General features: G+C 41.4%; 1 protein-coding gene across 1 annotated transcript; it reads right to left on the reverse strand.

Moving 5' to 3' along the window:
* Positions 1 to 1,050: 1,050 nt before the first annotated feature.
* Positions 1,051 to 2,547, reverse strand: LOC130036902 (motile sperm domain-containing protein 2-like). Its single transcript, XM_056128827.1, has one exon. It carries the CDS (start codon positions 2,545 to 2,547, stop codon positions 1,051 to 1,053), a length of 1,497 nt encoding a protein of 498 aa, XP_055984802.1.
* Between the last annotated feature and the right edge of the window lie 14,636 nt (positions 2,548 to 17,183).

Genomic DNA, 17,183 nt, shown 5'->3' on the forward strand with positions numbered 1-17,183 from the left:
CCAGATTCCAGAGGCAGAAGAGAATGAAGAGAGATAGAGTAGGAGAATGAAGTAGCATTGGGGAGGAAGAAGCAGGAGGAGAATCAGAGGAGACTGGAAATGGGAATGGAATAAACCGCAACTGACACCAACCAGCCTGGCCCTCATTTCCTTACTTCACCTGCCCATGACCATTAACCTCCCTGAGGTGGGTGAAGCGGTCCGAGACTACAAAATGCGGACGGTGGGAGAGACAGACTGCTGCTGTCTTTTTGAGTTTACACAGCTATGCATCTCAGTAACTTTTCCAAACATTTCCTAAGTCTTTCCATTCAGGAAAGATGAGGATGGTGTGATGGAAGAGGAAGCCAACAGAGTGCTGCCCAGCCAGTGAGTAGCACGAAGCTGTGGGAGAAAGCGAAACCTGAGGTCTCCTTCTGGTCATTATTAACAGACTTCAAGAAAAACCCAACCAGACTCTTGCCTTACCAACCTCTACTCAATTGAGTATTTAGGAAGCATCTGAGATTAAAAAGCAGACTATTAAGGAATACAAAGAAGCAAAGGCTGAACATGGCTTGGCATTGAATTGTTTTACATGCCCAAAGAATATTATCACCTGGAAGTAATTTTGAAAATTACAAAGTCATGATTTACTTAAATTAGCCCAATTTTCCCCAATGTAGGTGTTCTCTATTTACATAGCATAGAAAAGATACTAAGTTGACTCTGCTACCATAGTTCTATCCAATGAAAGCAGATTACATGTTCTGGCTGCAAGAATTCATGTTTCTTATACTTTTCCACTCAGCTAATGTATATGCATTATAAAACACAAGCTTTAAGACTATTCAAATCAAAAGGAAAAAATAGATTAAAGAATTTGCATAACCAAAAAATGCCTAACTAGCCTTTGAAATAATCAGCTTTGCATGGCCTATTGGAGCAGTCTATTTTCGAGAGGTGTCTCCCTTCATTCTGAGCGGTGGCACAGGGTGAGCACACGCCCAGTGGGTCTCCTCCTGCCGGCTAGGGCGAGGAGACTAGTCCCAGGGCTGGAGCCCTGCTTCCTTAACTGTACAACAGGTAGAAGAAGGAGATGATGAAGGCAAGCGAGAGCACGGTCACGGAGAGCCCCAGCTGCTGCAGCCAGAGGCAGCGCTGGACCTGGCCCTGCAGCTGCAGGTGGCTCTCCAGCACGAGGCGGAGCTGCAGCGCCATGTCCGCGGAGGGCTGCGGGGCTGCACTCCGGGGGTGCTCCCGCGGCAGGGGCGCACCAGGCCCGGGGCTCCCGGTCACGTGGCAACGCAGCCGGTGCTCCATCACTTTGCTCCTCGGCACCTCCTTCCAGAACTGGCCCAGCGGCGGCGCGCCGGTGCTGCAGGGCCGGTCCATCTCCGCGGCCGTGACGAGGACGCGATCGTGGGCAGAGGCCGTGAGCACCCCGCGCGGGGACACGGCCACGGCTACGGAGGCGCCGGGCGCGCAGCTACTGCTGCTGGGCCGGACAAGGAACTTCTCAGGCGCTGTGGGCCGCACCCGGAAGGCCACCGTGTTCTGGGTCACGTTGGTCAGCGTGATCAGCGTGTCCTCCGCGGGGCCCGAGCCCCCGAAGTGCAGCTCGTCCCCCGGACTGACGTGCAGCAGTGGCCCCCTGAACACGCTCGGGGGGCTTGGCGGCGCGCCCGCCGTGGGGTCGGCGCTCTCGGGCGCGTCCGTCGAGGGTTCGGCACTGTCGCTGTCCTCAGGCGCCCGGCTGGCGGCGCTCGCCCAGGTGCCCGCGCTGTCGCTGTCGCTGTCCCCGTCGCCGGCGATGTCCCGCGCGGGTCCGTCGCTGTGGCCCGGCGGCGGGTAGCTGTAGCGGAAGGCATCGGTGCCGCCCATGTGCGGCGGCAGGTACTCGGCGCCCACGTAGGCGCGCACGTCGCTGCGGCCCGCCAGCTTCAGCAGCGCCGCCGCCTCGGCGCCCAGCCAGGACCGCACCACCCTGAAGGCCGCCGTCATGAGCCACGGCAGGTCGAAGACCACCACCTTGGACACGGCGTCGGGGTAGTAGACGCGGAAGCAGCTGACGAGGAAGCGCACGAAGTCCATGTCGAGGCAGCCGAGGCCTGCGTCCGACAGGTCGAACATGACGGTGAGGCGCCCGCCAGCGCGCGCGTGTCGCTCCAGCCAGAGCGCCACCAGGCGCTGCTGGTCGGCCAGGCTGCGCGGGTCTCGGACGTGCAGCCGCGCGCGGATCCACAGCAGCCGGTTGCCCTCGCGGTCGTAGCCGTGCAGGTAGACGCTGCCCGCCTCCAGCAGCCGCCGCGGGATGCTCGACTCGTCCAGGTCGCGCACGCGCATGGCCCGCCGCCACCGGAAGCTCTCGTCGATGGCCTTCAGCGTCTCTCCCACGGCGCGGTGGCGCCACGCCAGGTACCGCTCCACCCAGCCGTCGTCGCGCCGCAGCCGCTCCATGTCGCGCGAGTCGTACTGCTCGGGCCGGCCCGTCACGAACTCCGCCTCGAACCGCTGCCGGGTCTCAGCGACCAGCTGGGCCGTGCTCGGGACGCTGCTCTGGGCCATGGCCGCGCGCAGCGACGGCGTGGCCGCCTCTCGTCAGGGCGTCACCTCACCGCCAGCCACAGAGCGCCGGGAAACGTCTTGAAGTGCAGAGGTCAGGAGAGAGAAGGAGGCCGCCTCACCGCCTGCCCCCTCAGAGCGCGGGAAAAGGTCGTAAAGGGCAAAGGTCAGCAGAGAGAAGGGGGCGCGCCTCACCTCCCGCCCCTCACAGAGCGCGGGGAACGGTCGTAAAGGGCGAAGGTCAGTAGAGAGAGGGGGGCGCGCCTCACCTCCCGCCCCTCACAGAGCGCGGGAAACGGTCCTAAAGGGCAAAGGTCAGCAGAGAGAAGGGGCGCGCCTCACCTTCCGCCCCTCACAGAGCGCGGGAAACGGTCCTAAAGGGCAAAGGTCAAGAGAGAGGAGAAAGGAAGACATGGGAGGTGGAAACACACGGGAACACGGGTGAATATGATGTTGGTGACCAATCACTACGTTCTTTCATCTACTATAAGGTTTCCAACGTTTAGACCTCCATAATGACCGTAAGACATACCAGAGATGTGAAAAAATGTGAATAAAAATGTTTTAAGTTAAATTCATGAAAATTTTACTAAAATTGCAGTTTTGAATTGTCACCCAAACCTTTTATAAATTAAAAGTAAAGTAAGTAAAGTAAAGGCCCTCCCGTTGATCATCGATTTGCTCGAGCGGGCCCAGTAACGTCTCCATTGGAGACTTTGTTGTTACTGTGTCTGGCATATCGAATACTCTCAGTAGCTTGCCGGGCTCTCCGAATTAAAAAAAAATAAAAATACCAAGAATCATGATAGATACAGAGAATTTATATTTCAGATAAAATAACCCATACATAAGATCTGTGCCTCTTCACTTATTAGAATTCTGAAATGTCTGTCTTCTTTCACTTTGTAACTTCAGAGTGAAATAGCTTTCCTCATATTTGACTTACAGCTTTCAGGTTTGAACAGTAATTTTCCAAAATGTGTTTTCACCTGGAGAGCAAATCTATAAATGTCTTCAAAGTGGTAAATTTGAGCTTTGTCCTCTATCTCAGGTGGGAGGAAAGCTATGAGGGATGAAAGTTATGTTTTATATTTGAAAAACACAGAAAGAAAATTCCAAATCATTGAACGTCACCTTGTGTCCTAGAGTCTTGCAGAGTCTTTCACCTTTTTATCCCATTCTCTTGGGAGTGTATGCAGTACATGCTATTCCATGTCATCGAAAACACCTAAATAAAATGAAACTTCCCCATTTGAAAATTACCCTCCATACATTACTAGCTTCTATAAAGCTGTGCCTACAAGAAGTAGTTTTTTTTGCATTTCCTTATAAAACTTGTCATTTCTTCTAGTGCAAATGATCACAGGATGTTTATTTTATGTAAAAAAAAGAATTTCTTAGGAAAATTTAAAAGCTTTACAAAAATTATAAAAAAATTTTCAAAAGATGCTAACATATACCAACTCTTTTTATTTGGCATTATACTACAAATATTTTATTTGAAAATATGTTTATATTGCCTATAAACAATAATCATATGATGCACCATAATTTAGTCAATGACTAACATTTGTTTTCATATTTTTCTACTATTAATAATGTTAGAAGATATTCATATTCATAAATATTCTTCTATGTCATTATTACTTTGTAATGATTCCTTAGGAAAGGAATCACTGAATCAGAGAAGATAAATCACTTTAAAGAACTTACATATATTGCTAAATTTATTCTCTGCAAAGGGCTGGAGTGACAGCACAGTGGGTAGGGCATTTGCATTGCAAGCGGCCAACATGGCCAACCCGAGTTCGATTCCTCCGCCCCTCTCGGTGAGCCCGGCAAGCTACCGAGAGCCTGGCAAGCTCCCCGTGATGTATTTGATATGCCAAACACAGTAACAATTGTCACAATGGAGACATTATTGGGCCCGCTCGAGCAAATCAATGAACAACAGGAGGACAGTGACAGTGATTCTCTGCAAAGATGCATGAATTATTGTTACTAGAATAATCTGAGTGATTACTTCTTATCTTTGCTATCATTGCCATCTGTGGCACTGTCACACTGTCCTCCATTGTTCATTGATTTGCTCGAGCGGGCCCAGTAACGTCTCCATTGTGACAATTGTTACTGTGTTTGGCATATTGAATACATCACAGGGAGCTTACAGGCTTTGCTGTACAGGTGAGATACTCTCAGTAGCTTGCCAGGTTCTCTGAGAGGGGCGGAAGAATCAAACTCAGGTCGGCCGTGTGGGTCACGTGCTAGGCAAATGCCCTACCCGTTCTGCTATCGCTCCAGTCCATCATTACCATCATGTGAACAAATATTTTAAAGAACTAATATATGGAAAATTTTCAAAATAATGACTCTTTTCCACTCACAAGATGGCTTAATTTTCACTGTGATTAGCATCCCAGTGGATGATTTTTTAAAAATGAAATTGCCATGATTTACAAAATTATTGATAGTTTTAGGCATACCAATTCAACACCAATCCCTCCACCAGTGTCAACACCTTTTCCCTCCCTAACCAAACCCTCACTCCAGCCCCACTGTCAACTTGACAGACACATTGGTTGCCACTTAGATCTCATGTTTTCGGTTCTGTTGAGTCTGTGTTTTGGATATATACGCATATCACTGATATAACAAAGTCATGATGCCTGTTAACCCATTACTTCTTGTTCTCTTCTTCCCCCTTTGATTTCTTTCTTTCTGTGTCTGTCTCCTCTTTAAATACTGCTTATTTTAAAAGATTTTCTTGTCAAAACCTTAAATACTTACTAAAAGGAGAACAGATAAGTAAATTATGGTACATCTACTCTATTGCATATCACATAAGCAATAAAAATATTTAAGGATGTCTTCATGCTCTTGTATAGAGAATATTATATAGTATTTTTTAAATAATATGATTATTATTGGTATGTAAATCTAGAGGCAAAAGCTATGTATACAATTATTTAATACTATGGTATTTTGAGAGGGGATGGAGGAGAACTTTCAGATAGAAACCTCAGCTTGGAGTTTATTACAAAACTTGGCGTTTATTATGCCTCAGTGACAATGATCACAATGAACTCCTTAATTAATACATATCTTTCCAACTTACTAGAGAAAATTTAATATATTTGGAAACCATTACAGTATATCTGGAAGAATGGAAAATGACACTAAATTTTACATGATATTTAGGATTTTGTAAGATTCATCTGGTAACTTTAAAAATAAAATGTCATGAGTATATTTTATTTTGTATTAACTCATTTAATCATTTTTAAAATATCACTTGGCATCATGCTAAGCAAAATGAGTCAGAAAGAGAGGGACATGCATAGAAAGATTGCATTCATCTGGGGAATATAAAGTAACAATTTGGGAGATTAACACCCAAGAATAGCCGAGATAAGTACCAGGAGATTCACTCCATGGCTTGGAGGCCAGCCGCACATGCTAGGGGGAAAGGCAGCTCAGATAGAGAAGAGAGCACCAAGTAAAGGGTGTTGGGAGGATCCTCCCAGGATGAAAGATGCATGCTGAAAATAGACTATAGACCGAACATGATAGCCACTTAATGCAAACCACAGGACCCAAAAGGAGAGAGAGAACAAAAGGAAATGCCCTGCCACAGGGGTGGGGTGGGATAGAGGGGGTGGGTGGTGGGAGGGATGCTGGGAGCATTGGAGGTGGGGAATGGGCACTGGTGGATGGATGGGTACTCAGTATAACTGAAACCCAAGCACAAAAATTTGTAAGTCTACAACTGTACCTCATGGTGTTTCACTAATAAAAATTAAAAAAAAATAAAATGTCACTTGGCATAGTTGAGCATCCAAGTATGGAGAAACAAGAAATATTAAGGAAAAAAATCTTGCTTTAGAGTATATAAATTTGTTACTCATAATTTTCTTTTGTGCTCTAGTACTTTCTAAATCTTTGCTAAAAACATAACTTGAACCAATGTTCCTCTTAGCAAATGGAAAATATTTTCAGAAATATAGGCAGGACTACAAAATTCCCTCCCTTCTTTCACTTATTAATTTTCTGAGTAGCAATTGTTGGCACAAATCAGTATCCTTTCTTGTTACTTGAAATGGCCCCCTTCTCTGTCTTGATGACACAGACCCCACAACTTGGTGTTTATATCTCCTTTCTCCCTTGCTGAAATTGGGAATGTGTAATCATTCTAGCTCCTACAAGTCAACTCCACTAGTATATAATCATACATCATAATCAAATGAAAAAAATGCTGGTGATGGTCCCCAACCAACTTGCCTTTTCATCTCTGAAGATTTTCTCAATTGCTCTGTATATAACATTTATCATTATCTTCCCATATTATTTTCATCCAGATGGATTATGCCTCCTATCTTATCTCAAATATGCACTAATTTTCCAGCCCCCACCATCAGGAACTTAAAATCAGGTGCACATTTCTTTCATTCTCAGAAACTTTCTATGGCCGAAGTAATTCAGCATTTCTCTTGCCAAGACTGTTAATAGGTTTTTGTTGACTGCCATGTAAAATTCTAACTCCTTAGCAAAGCATTGCAGACCTGCAGTGAGTTGTTTTGACAGCCATCATTCTAACATTGCTGCCAGCTCGAGAAGCTTTCCATTCATTCTGCCATCCAGATTCAGCAAACAAGTCACATTTCTCTAAGCATATCCTCATGACCTACCTCTACAGCTCTGTATGATTATCTTTTTCCTTAAACCAAAGAGCAATTCTTTCCTGATGACGTGAAGGAGGATTATGCCAGGACACAGTTTAACTTTGATCACAGAGATGTCAGGGTGAAATGTTATTATTTGAATTTGAACACAAAATTCAAATGGAACATCAAGAAAATAATAAGCCTCCTTTCTATTCTTTCCACTACTAGCAGCAGTGACCCAGAAAGTTCCCTAAATTTCTGACTGGACAAATAATAAAAGCAGCATCAAACTGTTAGCAAAGGGTTAGCTAAGAAAATGTCCACATAACAATGTATGTAGAGGAGCTAGAATGATTATACATTCCCAATTTCAACAAGGGAGGAAGAAAGAAGATCTAAATCTCAAGTTATGGGGCTTGTGTCATCAAGACAAAGAAGGAGATTTCAAATAAGAGGGAAGTAACGATTTGACCTTCTGTTCTGAGAATAAATAAAGAGAACATGTTTATAGATAAAGCTATATTTGTCTAGGTCATAAAAAGGAGAACAGTGCTTTGATTATGGAGAGGCAAAGGAAAAGTGTCTTCTCAGCTTTAGGGCTTTAATTGCTCTTGATTCAGAATAATCATCATTCTATAAGTAGTGATTGCAGTCTTTTCTTGATGGCCTCAGGACCTTCACTGACCTTAATTCCCCACACCAAGGTCACACTAACTGCGGGGGAAACAGAAATGGACATATATTTCTGATATATTCTATTGCAATCTTTGGGGCAAACTGATTCCACACTTTTGTTTGATCTTTACAATCCTCTAGGGAAAAAGAATTGGATTTTTGGGTCACCCACCCAAGGTCAGAAGTTATTCCTACTCAGTACTCAGGAATTACCACTGGTGGTGTTCAAGGTATCATGTGGGATGAGGAGGACTGAAAGTAGGTTTTTCCATGTACAAGGCAAGTGCCCTACCCACTCTATATCATGACAGCCCTGGAGTTCTCTAGAAAATTATTGAGAAGCCCAGTTCTAGGTCAAGAGTTTTTAGCCCCTTTTTCTGTGTGGCAGTCCCTCCCTATTTTTAAAACCATCTCTAAAGTTGTCTCCTCTACAAAACCTTATAAAAGCATAAAAAAAGCATAATTTTTTATAAAAGCATAAAAAAGTTCCTTTAATTCAAGGGTATAAAATAACTGTGACTATCCAAAGTTAGTGCTAGATTTAGGTGGATTTGTTGACAAGTAACTCCTGCTCCTCCCAGTAAAAGTGACAAAACTATTCGTTGGCAACTGCATACCAGAAAATAGCCTTATCCGGGTGGTGGTGGGGTGAGTAGGAGGGAATAAAACTTACCAGATATCTCAGTAACCTTGTGAAAAACGAGTTTCTTGAGTTAGAAAATAAACATACTATAACACAAAAGAAACCTTGCTTTTACTTCTCTAAAAAACAGTTTTGTATGTTTATATATGTGGGACTGCAGTGATAGCACAGTGGGTAGGGCATTTGCCTTGCACGTGGCCAACCAGGTTTGATTCCCAGCATCCTATATGGTCCCCAGAGCATCACCAGTAGTAATTCCTGAGTGCAGAGCCAGGAGTAATTCCTGTGCATCGCCAGGTGTGCCCCAAAAGGAAAAAAGAATAAAGTATTATACCTGTGGACTTTTGTCTCCCAAAAGTCAATTAGTTTCTTTTCAGGACAGGTCTCTAGGTTGTACAGAGGTGCTGGAGAAGAAGATATTATCTACCTAGGAATTTTTCCAGTTCCTAGGATTTTCTAAGTCCTAATATATTCTAAATCCTGACATTGTCACACTTCCAAGTATTATAAACCCAGAGGCAAGATATTATCAAACTCCTGGAGAAATGTTATTTGCATTTCAATCAGAGGAAATAATTTCAGGAAAGAAGTGTCAACTGCCTCCTTCCTGTGGGTGCAAAGAAAAATCAATTTCCACATTCTGCACTTATGGAGTTTTCAACTAATTTCGTAAGACAATTGACAGTGCTCTTATCATGTCATCACAGAGCCAGGAAGAGAAATTAGAAACCTGCAAACAAAAGTGTCACTAATAAAGTTCTCAGTAGATGAAATAAAAAAAACTCAGTGGGTGCCCTCAAGAGTAGAATGACAACAGCCGAAGACAGAATCAGTGTACTGGAAGATGAGCTGCAGAGTTTACAGGCAATAACATACAATGGAAAAAGACTTCAAAATATCTCTAGGGTGAATCAGAGACCTAGGGATGAACTCAAGAGGAACAACATAAGAATCATCAGAGTACCAGAAGGAGAGGGAGACAACCCCAATGAAAAAGCGATCACTGTCACGATCATGGTCCTCCCATTGTTCATCAATTTGCTCGAGCGGGCCCAGTACTGTCTCCATCATGAGACTTGTTGTTACTGTGTTTGGCATATCGAATACGTCACGGGTAGCTTGCCAGGCTCTGCCGTGTGTTCGAGATACTCTCAGTAGTTTGCTGGGCTCTCCGAGAGGGGCGGAGGAATCGAACTCGAGTCGGCCATGTTGGCTGCGTGCAAGGCAAACACCCTACCGCTGTGCTATCACTCCAGCCCATTGAAAAAGAAACAGTTTAAAATATCATTGCTGAGAAGTCCCCAGAGATGGAGAAAGCAGGCATCCAGATCCAAGGAGTCTGAAGGGTGCCAGCTATAAGAGAACATAATAAAAAGACTCCAAAACATATTATAATCAGAATGATGGATACCATGGATAGAGACACAGTACTGCAAGCAGCAAGGACAAAGAAGGAAATCACATACAAAGGAGCACCCCCTTAGATTTACAGCAGACTTATCAGAGGAAACCTTCCAAACCCGAAAATAATGGTGGGATATCGTGAAAAAGCTCAATGAAACGAACACCTCACCAAGAATTCAAAGAGCTAAACTCACTCAAACTTGAAGGAGCAATACACTATTTCATAGATAAACAATAGCTCAGAAATTTCAGAGACTCAAAACCAACTTTAAAATAAGAACTAAAGGGGATACTATAAGACAAGAAAAACACCTACAAGGACAACAAACATCTACAGAAAGATGTCACAGAACCCCATGACAGTAATCTCTCTCAAAGTTAATGGTCTAAATGCACCAATTAAGAGACACAGAGTGGTAAAATGGATTCAAAAACTGAAACCAATTTTCTGCTGCCTACAAGAAACACATCTGAACACTCAGAGTAAACACAAAGTCAAAGGATAGAAAACAATCCTGCAAGAAAATAACTCCCTCAAAAATGCTGGGATGGCCATACTAGTATCTGACAACATAGATTTCAGGATAAAAAAATTAGAAGGGGCAGCAAAGGTCATTTTTTAATAATCAAGCAATATATACAGCAGGAAGAAATCACACTCCTAAACATATATGCACCCAATGAGGGACCAGCTGAATACTTAAACAACTACTAACAGATTTTAAGGAGGACATTGGTAGCAACACAATAGTAGTTGGAGACTTCAGTCACCACCTTATCACCTCTGGATTGATCAACAAGATTAAAACTCAGCAAGGAAACACTGGCTTTGAAGGAAAAAATAGAAGAGAGAGGGCTAATAGATCTAAACAGGCCTTTACATCCCCGCAAACACGAATACACATTATTTTCCAGTGCACACAAAACCTTTTCCAAAACAGACCACGTGCTGGGTCACAAAACATACCTCAATAGAATCAGAAGATAGAAATTGTATCAACTATCTTTCAGACCACAATGCATTGAAGATAGAAGTTAATCACACACAGATGTGGAGAACCAAGTCAAACACCTGGAAATTAAACAACTCAATGTTGAAAAATGAGTGAGTCAGTAAGGAAATCAAGAAAGAAATGAAAAGATACCTGGAAACAAACGGGAATGAAGATACAAGCTACCAGAACCTATGGAACGCAGCTAAAGACATGTTAAGGGTAAAATTTGTAGCTCAGCAAGCATTTCTCAGGAAATGCAGAAAGGGCCCATATAAACAACTTGACTTCACAGCTCACAATCTTAGAAAAGGACCAACAAAAGGAGTCTAAATCAGGCAGAAGGAAATAAATAATAAAACTGAGAGCAGAAATTAATGACATGGAAACCCAAAAGAAAATCCAAAAATATCAATAAAACCAAGAGCTGTTTCTTTGAAAAATAAACCAGATTAATAAACCACTAGCAAGACTCACAAAGGAAGAGAGAGAGAGAGAGAGAGAAAACTAATAAACCAAATTAGAAATGAAAAGGGGGACATAACAGCAGAAAGCAAAGAAATTCAAACGATCATCAGCGACTACTTTGAAAGTCTGTATGCCATGAAACAAGGGAACCTAGAAGAAATGGATAAATTCCTGGATTCCTATAATCTCCCAAGACTGAACCAAAAAGATTTGTAATATCTGAATAGACCTATTACTACCAAGGAAATTGAAACTGTAATCAAAATTCTTCCCCAAAACAAAAGCCCAGGTCCTGATGGATTCATTAATGAATTCTTCCAAACATTCCAAACATTTCACACATTCCAAACCTATTGCCAGTACTCTCAAGCTTTTCCAGGAAATTGAAGAAACAGAAACTCTCCCAAATAAATACTATGAGGCACATATCTCCCTAATACCAAAAGCTAATAGAGACACCACAAAAAAAGAAAACTACAGGTCAATATTCCTGATGAATATGGATGCAAAGATTCTAAACAAAATATTAGTGAAAATAATCCAACAACTCATCACAAAGAGACCAAGTAGGATTCATCCCGGGGATGCAAGGATGGTTTAACATTCGGAAATCAATCAACATAATCATCATATCAACAAAAGAAAAGATAAAACCATAGGATCATATCAATAGATGCAGATAAAGCATTTGACAAGATCCAGCACCCATTTATGATGAAAATAGGTATTGAAGGAACTTTTCTCAATATAGTCAAAGCCATCTACCACAAGCCTATGGCAAACATTATTCTCAATGGTGGAAAAACTAAGAGCCTTCCCTCTAAGATCAAGGACAAGACAAGGATACCCACTCTGACCACTTCTGTTCAATATAGTACTGGAAGTACTTGCAATAGTGCTTAGGCAAGAAAAGAAATTAAGGGCATCCAGATAGGAAAGGAAGAAATCAAGCTCTCACTATTTGCAGATGATATGATACTATATTTGGAGAACCCTAAGGCCTCTCCCCAAAAAAAACCGAGAAACAATAGACTTATATAGTAAAGTTGCAGTCTATAAAATCAATACCCAAAAGTCCATGGCTTTGTTATAAGCAAACAATTATAGAGAAGAAAGTGATGTGAAAAAAAGTGACCCTGTTCAAAATGATGCTTCAGAAAATCAAATCCTCAAAATCAGCTTATCTAAGGATGTAAAGGACCTGTACAAAGAATACTACAAAATGCTTCTTCCCGAAATAAAAGAGGACACAGGGAAATGGAAACATATGCCCTGCTCATGGATTGGGAGAATTAATATTCTCAAAATGGCAATACTCCCCAAAGAGTTATACAGATTCAATGTAATCCCTATAAGGATACCCATGAAATTTGTCAAAGAAATGGATCAAACACTCCTGAAACTCGTATGGAACAATAAGCCCCCACGAATAGCTAAAGCAATTCTTGGGGGGAAAAAAGATGGGGCACATCACCTTCCCCAACCTCAAACTCTACTACTAAGTGGTAATAATTAAAACAGCATGGTACTGGAACAAAGTCAGAGCTGCGGACCAATGGAACAGGGTTGAATATCCTTACACACACCCTCAATTATATGATTATCTAAATATTTGGTAAGGGAGTAAGAAATGTGAAGTGGAGAAAGGAAAGCCTCTAACAAATGGTGCTCACAAACTTGGACAGCTACATGCAATAAAAATGGACTCAGACCTCTACCTAACACCAGTGACAAAAGTCATATCCAAGTGGATTAAAGACCTCAACATCAGACCAGAATCCATAAAGTACACTGAAGAGAAGGTCTGCAAAACCCTCCATGACATTGAAGCTAACCGTATCTTCAAAGACGACATGACATTTACCAAGAAAGTGGAAACAAAGATTAAAAAATTGGGACTATCTTAAACTAAGAAGCTTCTGAACCTCCAAAGAAACTGAACAGATTACAAAGACAGTCTGCAGAATCGGAAAGGATATGCAGCCAATACCCATCTGAAAAGAGGTTAATATCAAGGATATACAAGGCACTGGTTGAACTCTACAAGAAGAAAACATCCAATCTCATCATAAAGTGGGGCGATGAAATGAACAGAAACTTTTTCAAAGAAGAAATCTGCATGGCCAAAAGGCACGTGAAAAAATGCTCTTCATCACTAATCATGAGGGAGATGCAGATCAAAAAAACTATAAGATTTCATCTCACCAGAGATACTGGCACACATCCAAAAGAACAAAAGCAACCAATGTTGGCGTGAATGTGGGGAGAAGGGGACTATTCTTCACTGCTGATGGAAATGCTGACTGGTTCAGCCCTTTTGGAAAACAGTGTGGACGTTTCTCAAAAAACTAGAAACTGAGCTCCCATTTGACCCAGCGATACCACTTCTGGGAATATATCCCGGAGATGCAAAAAAGTACAGTAAAAATGACATCTGTAATTGTATGTTTATTGCAACATAGTTTACAATAATCAGAATCTGGAAAAAACCTGAGTGCCCGAGAACAAATGACTGGTTAAGGAAACTCTGGTTCATCTACACAATGGAATACTATGCAGCTGTTAGAAAAGATGAAGTCATGAAATTTGCATATAAGTGGATAGACATGGAGAATATCATGCTAAATCATGATAGGAGTCAGAAATAGAGGGATAGACATAGAAGGACTACTCTTATTTGTGGAATATAAAGTAACAGAATAGGAGACTAACACCAAAGGATATAGATAAGGATCACGAAGATTGCCCCATGGCTTGGAAGCTGGTCTCACCTGCTGGGGGAAAAGGCAACTCAGAAAAGGAACCACCAAGTAAAGAATGCTTGGAGGGCTCATTCAGGATGGGAGATGCTTGCTTAAAGTAGACTATAGACCGAACATGATGGCCACTTAATACCTGTATTACAAACCATAACACACAAAAGGAGAGACAGAGTAAAAGAGAATGTGCCTGCTACAGAATTGGGGGACTAGGAGGGGTCATGGGAGGGATGGGAGGGATGCTGGGAACATTGGTGGAGAATGGGCACTGGTGAAGGGATGGGTACTCAATTATTGTATGACTGAAACGTAATCACCAAAGTTTGTAAGTCTGTAACTGTACCTCACAGTGATTCATCAAAAATTTTTAGAAATTAAAAAATATAAATATTTAACACATTTTACTATACATGTGCTTTGGCTTAAATTCAACTTCTGAATTTTTATTTTACAAATGTATTAACACATACAAATATTAAGAGCACAGATAAATTTTTGCTGTGTTCTTTTAAAAGCAAAGGAAAGTAATCTGTGGTTAGAGAATTAAATAAATTATATTACTTCCATTTATTTGGAACATAATGCAGCCAATATTATGTTATTGTCATGAACCAAATGCATTAACTGTTCATATACTATCATGAAATTTAGGATGAATTTTCCTAGGGAAGAAATGAAGTAAGACATAGATACTAACATTTAGAATTGTACATGAATCTTATCGTGTGACAAGTGTTACAGAGAGACTGAGCAGTGTGAGATAAATAGAGAAATAGCAAGTACTTTCATAAAGGATTTGAATCAGAAACACTTTTGTCTAAATTCTGTTTAGATTTTGGGTAGAGGAGAGTAAATCTGACCACACTCAAGACTTACTTCTGGCTCTGTGGTTCTTATTTGGAAGACTGTATGCAGTGCTGGAATCAAACTAGCATTGGCCATGCACTAAGCAAACACCTCAACCCCTGTACTCTCTCTCTGGCCTCAAGTCTCTTCACACTTTTATTCTTTCATAATCTATACTTTTCTACTAATTAAGATTTAATAACTGAAAGATATAGCAAGTATAGAATTACAAAGTTAGAACATTCATGAATATTTCAAGTTGTCACATGGTGCACAAGTATTTGGTAATAAGGCTGCAACTGGGCTTGAGTCTTTTCATGCCTAAATTCCAATTCTTACCAAGTTTCCTTAACAATGTGTATACTATCTATCACTTCTTAAGAACCTTCTGTGTGCTATGTGCTATGAGAGTGTTGTGCCTCATAAGTTGAACTTGACAAATATGTATAAATAAAAATAAAATATTATTTTCATTTCATAGATTAGGAAATGATATACCTAGCTAATAATTGTTAATCCAGTATACTGAAACCCGAATTTCAACCCAAGCTTAAACAATTTCTAAGTATTTAGAGCCCTAAGGTTTAGGTTTAGAGCCCTAAGGTTTAGAGCCCTAAGGTTTAGAGCTCTAAGGTTTAGAGGGCTGGAGCGATAGCACAGCGGGTAGGGCGTTCGCCTTACAAGCGGCCAACATGGCCGACCCGAGTTCGATCCCTCCGCCCCTCTCGGAGAGCCCGGCAAGCTACCGAGAGTATTGGATATGCCAGACACAGTAACAACAAAGTCTCCAATGGAGACGTTACTGGGCCCGCTCGAGCAAATCGACGATCAACGGGAGGGCCTTTACCTTTACCTTATACCTAGCTAATAATTGTTAATCCAGTATACTGAAACCCGAATTTCAACCCAAGCTTAAACAATTTCTAAGTATTTCTTCTTGGTATTATTTCATGTCCAATATCTTGAGATTAGGAAATTAGGAATATTTGAAGTAGTTATTTAAGATTTTGCTTACTTGTTGTGAAATTTGTCAATAAATCACTAGTAACATCAGAAAATCATTTTAGCTCACTCAAAAGTCATGCATTTCATTGTTCAATTTCACTATATTTTATACATTCTCTACTGAATCAAAAACTTTTGTAATATCAATATTGTTGCCAATCTACACACATTGATTTGCTTTAGAAAAAATAAATCAGAAAAACACTTCAAATTCTACTCCCAATTCTGTCTGTCCATTGCTTCTGTTTTGGTAGATACTATGAAATCACAAAGTAAAGATATTAATGTTAAAAACTAATTAAGTTAATTCCTGTATCTACCACAAGAATTACTATAATCTGCAACTAACAATCAAAATCTGATTCATTTATAATTGAATTCCACAAAGCTTCCAATTATACCTACTATTGTTTTAAATATTAAGATTCAGTTTGATGTAGTCCCCTTTGTTTATATTTGCCACCATTTGCCTGGTCAGTGCTGTTTCATCCTTAAAGGTGATTTTAGCTTCAATGTAATGGAGATTCCTGTCTACATTTTCCTCTATGTACCTTATGAATTCATATCTAATATTGAGGTCTTTAATTCACTTTGATCTGACTTTTGTGCCTGGCATTAGACAGAGGTTCATTTTTTTTTTTTTTGGCAGGTAGCTATCTAGTTTTCCCAGCACCACTTGTTGAAGAAGCTTTCCTTGTTCCACTTAACATTTCTTGCTCCTTTGTCAAAGATTAAGTGGTCATATATTTGGGGATCTGTGACAGAATATTCAACTCTGTTCCATTGGTCTGTGGCTCAGTTTGTAACCCAATATCATGCTGTTTTTTAATTACTACTGCTTTGTAATATAGTTTGAGGTTGGGTGCTGAAAGTAGATAATGGACCAACATGATGACCTCTCAGTGTCTGTATTGCAAACCATAATGCCCAAAAGTAGAGAGAGAGTATGGGGAATATTGTCTGCCATGGAGGCAGGGGAAGGGTGGGTAAGGGGCTGGAGAGATTGGTGGTGGGGAATGTTCACTGGTGGAGGGATGGGTGTTTGATCATTATGTGATTGTAACCCAAACATGAAAGCTTGTAAGTATCTCACAGTGATTCAATAAAATTAAAAAATTTAAAAATAATTTAAAAAAAAAGATCCAATACAGGGGTATGGTACTGCCAGCAGGTCGATCTGTACCTA

Source organism: Sorex fumeus, unplaced genomic scaffold (genome assembly GCF_029834395.1).
Source record: "Sorex fumeus unplaced genomic scaffold, SorFum_2.1 ptg000069l, whole genome shotgun sequence".
Classification (NCBI taxonomy): domain Eukaryota; kingdom Metazoa; phylum Chordata; class Mammalia; order Eulipotyphla; family Soricidae; genus Sorex; species Sorex fumeus.

Bases quoted from the DNA above. Each gene is read 5' to 3' on its own strand.
- LOC130036902 (XM_056128827.1), bottom strand. From the start codon at position 2,547: ATGGCCCAGAGCAGCGTCCCGAGCACGGCCCAGCTGGTCGCTGAGACC.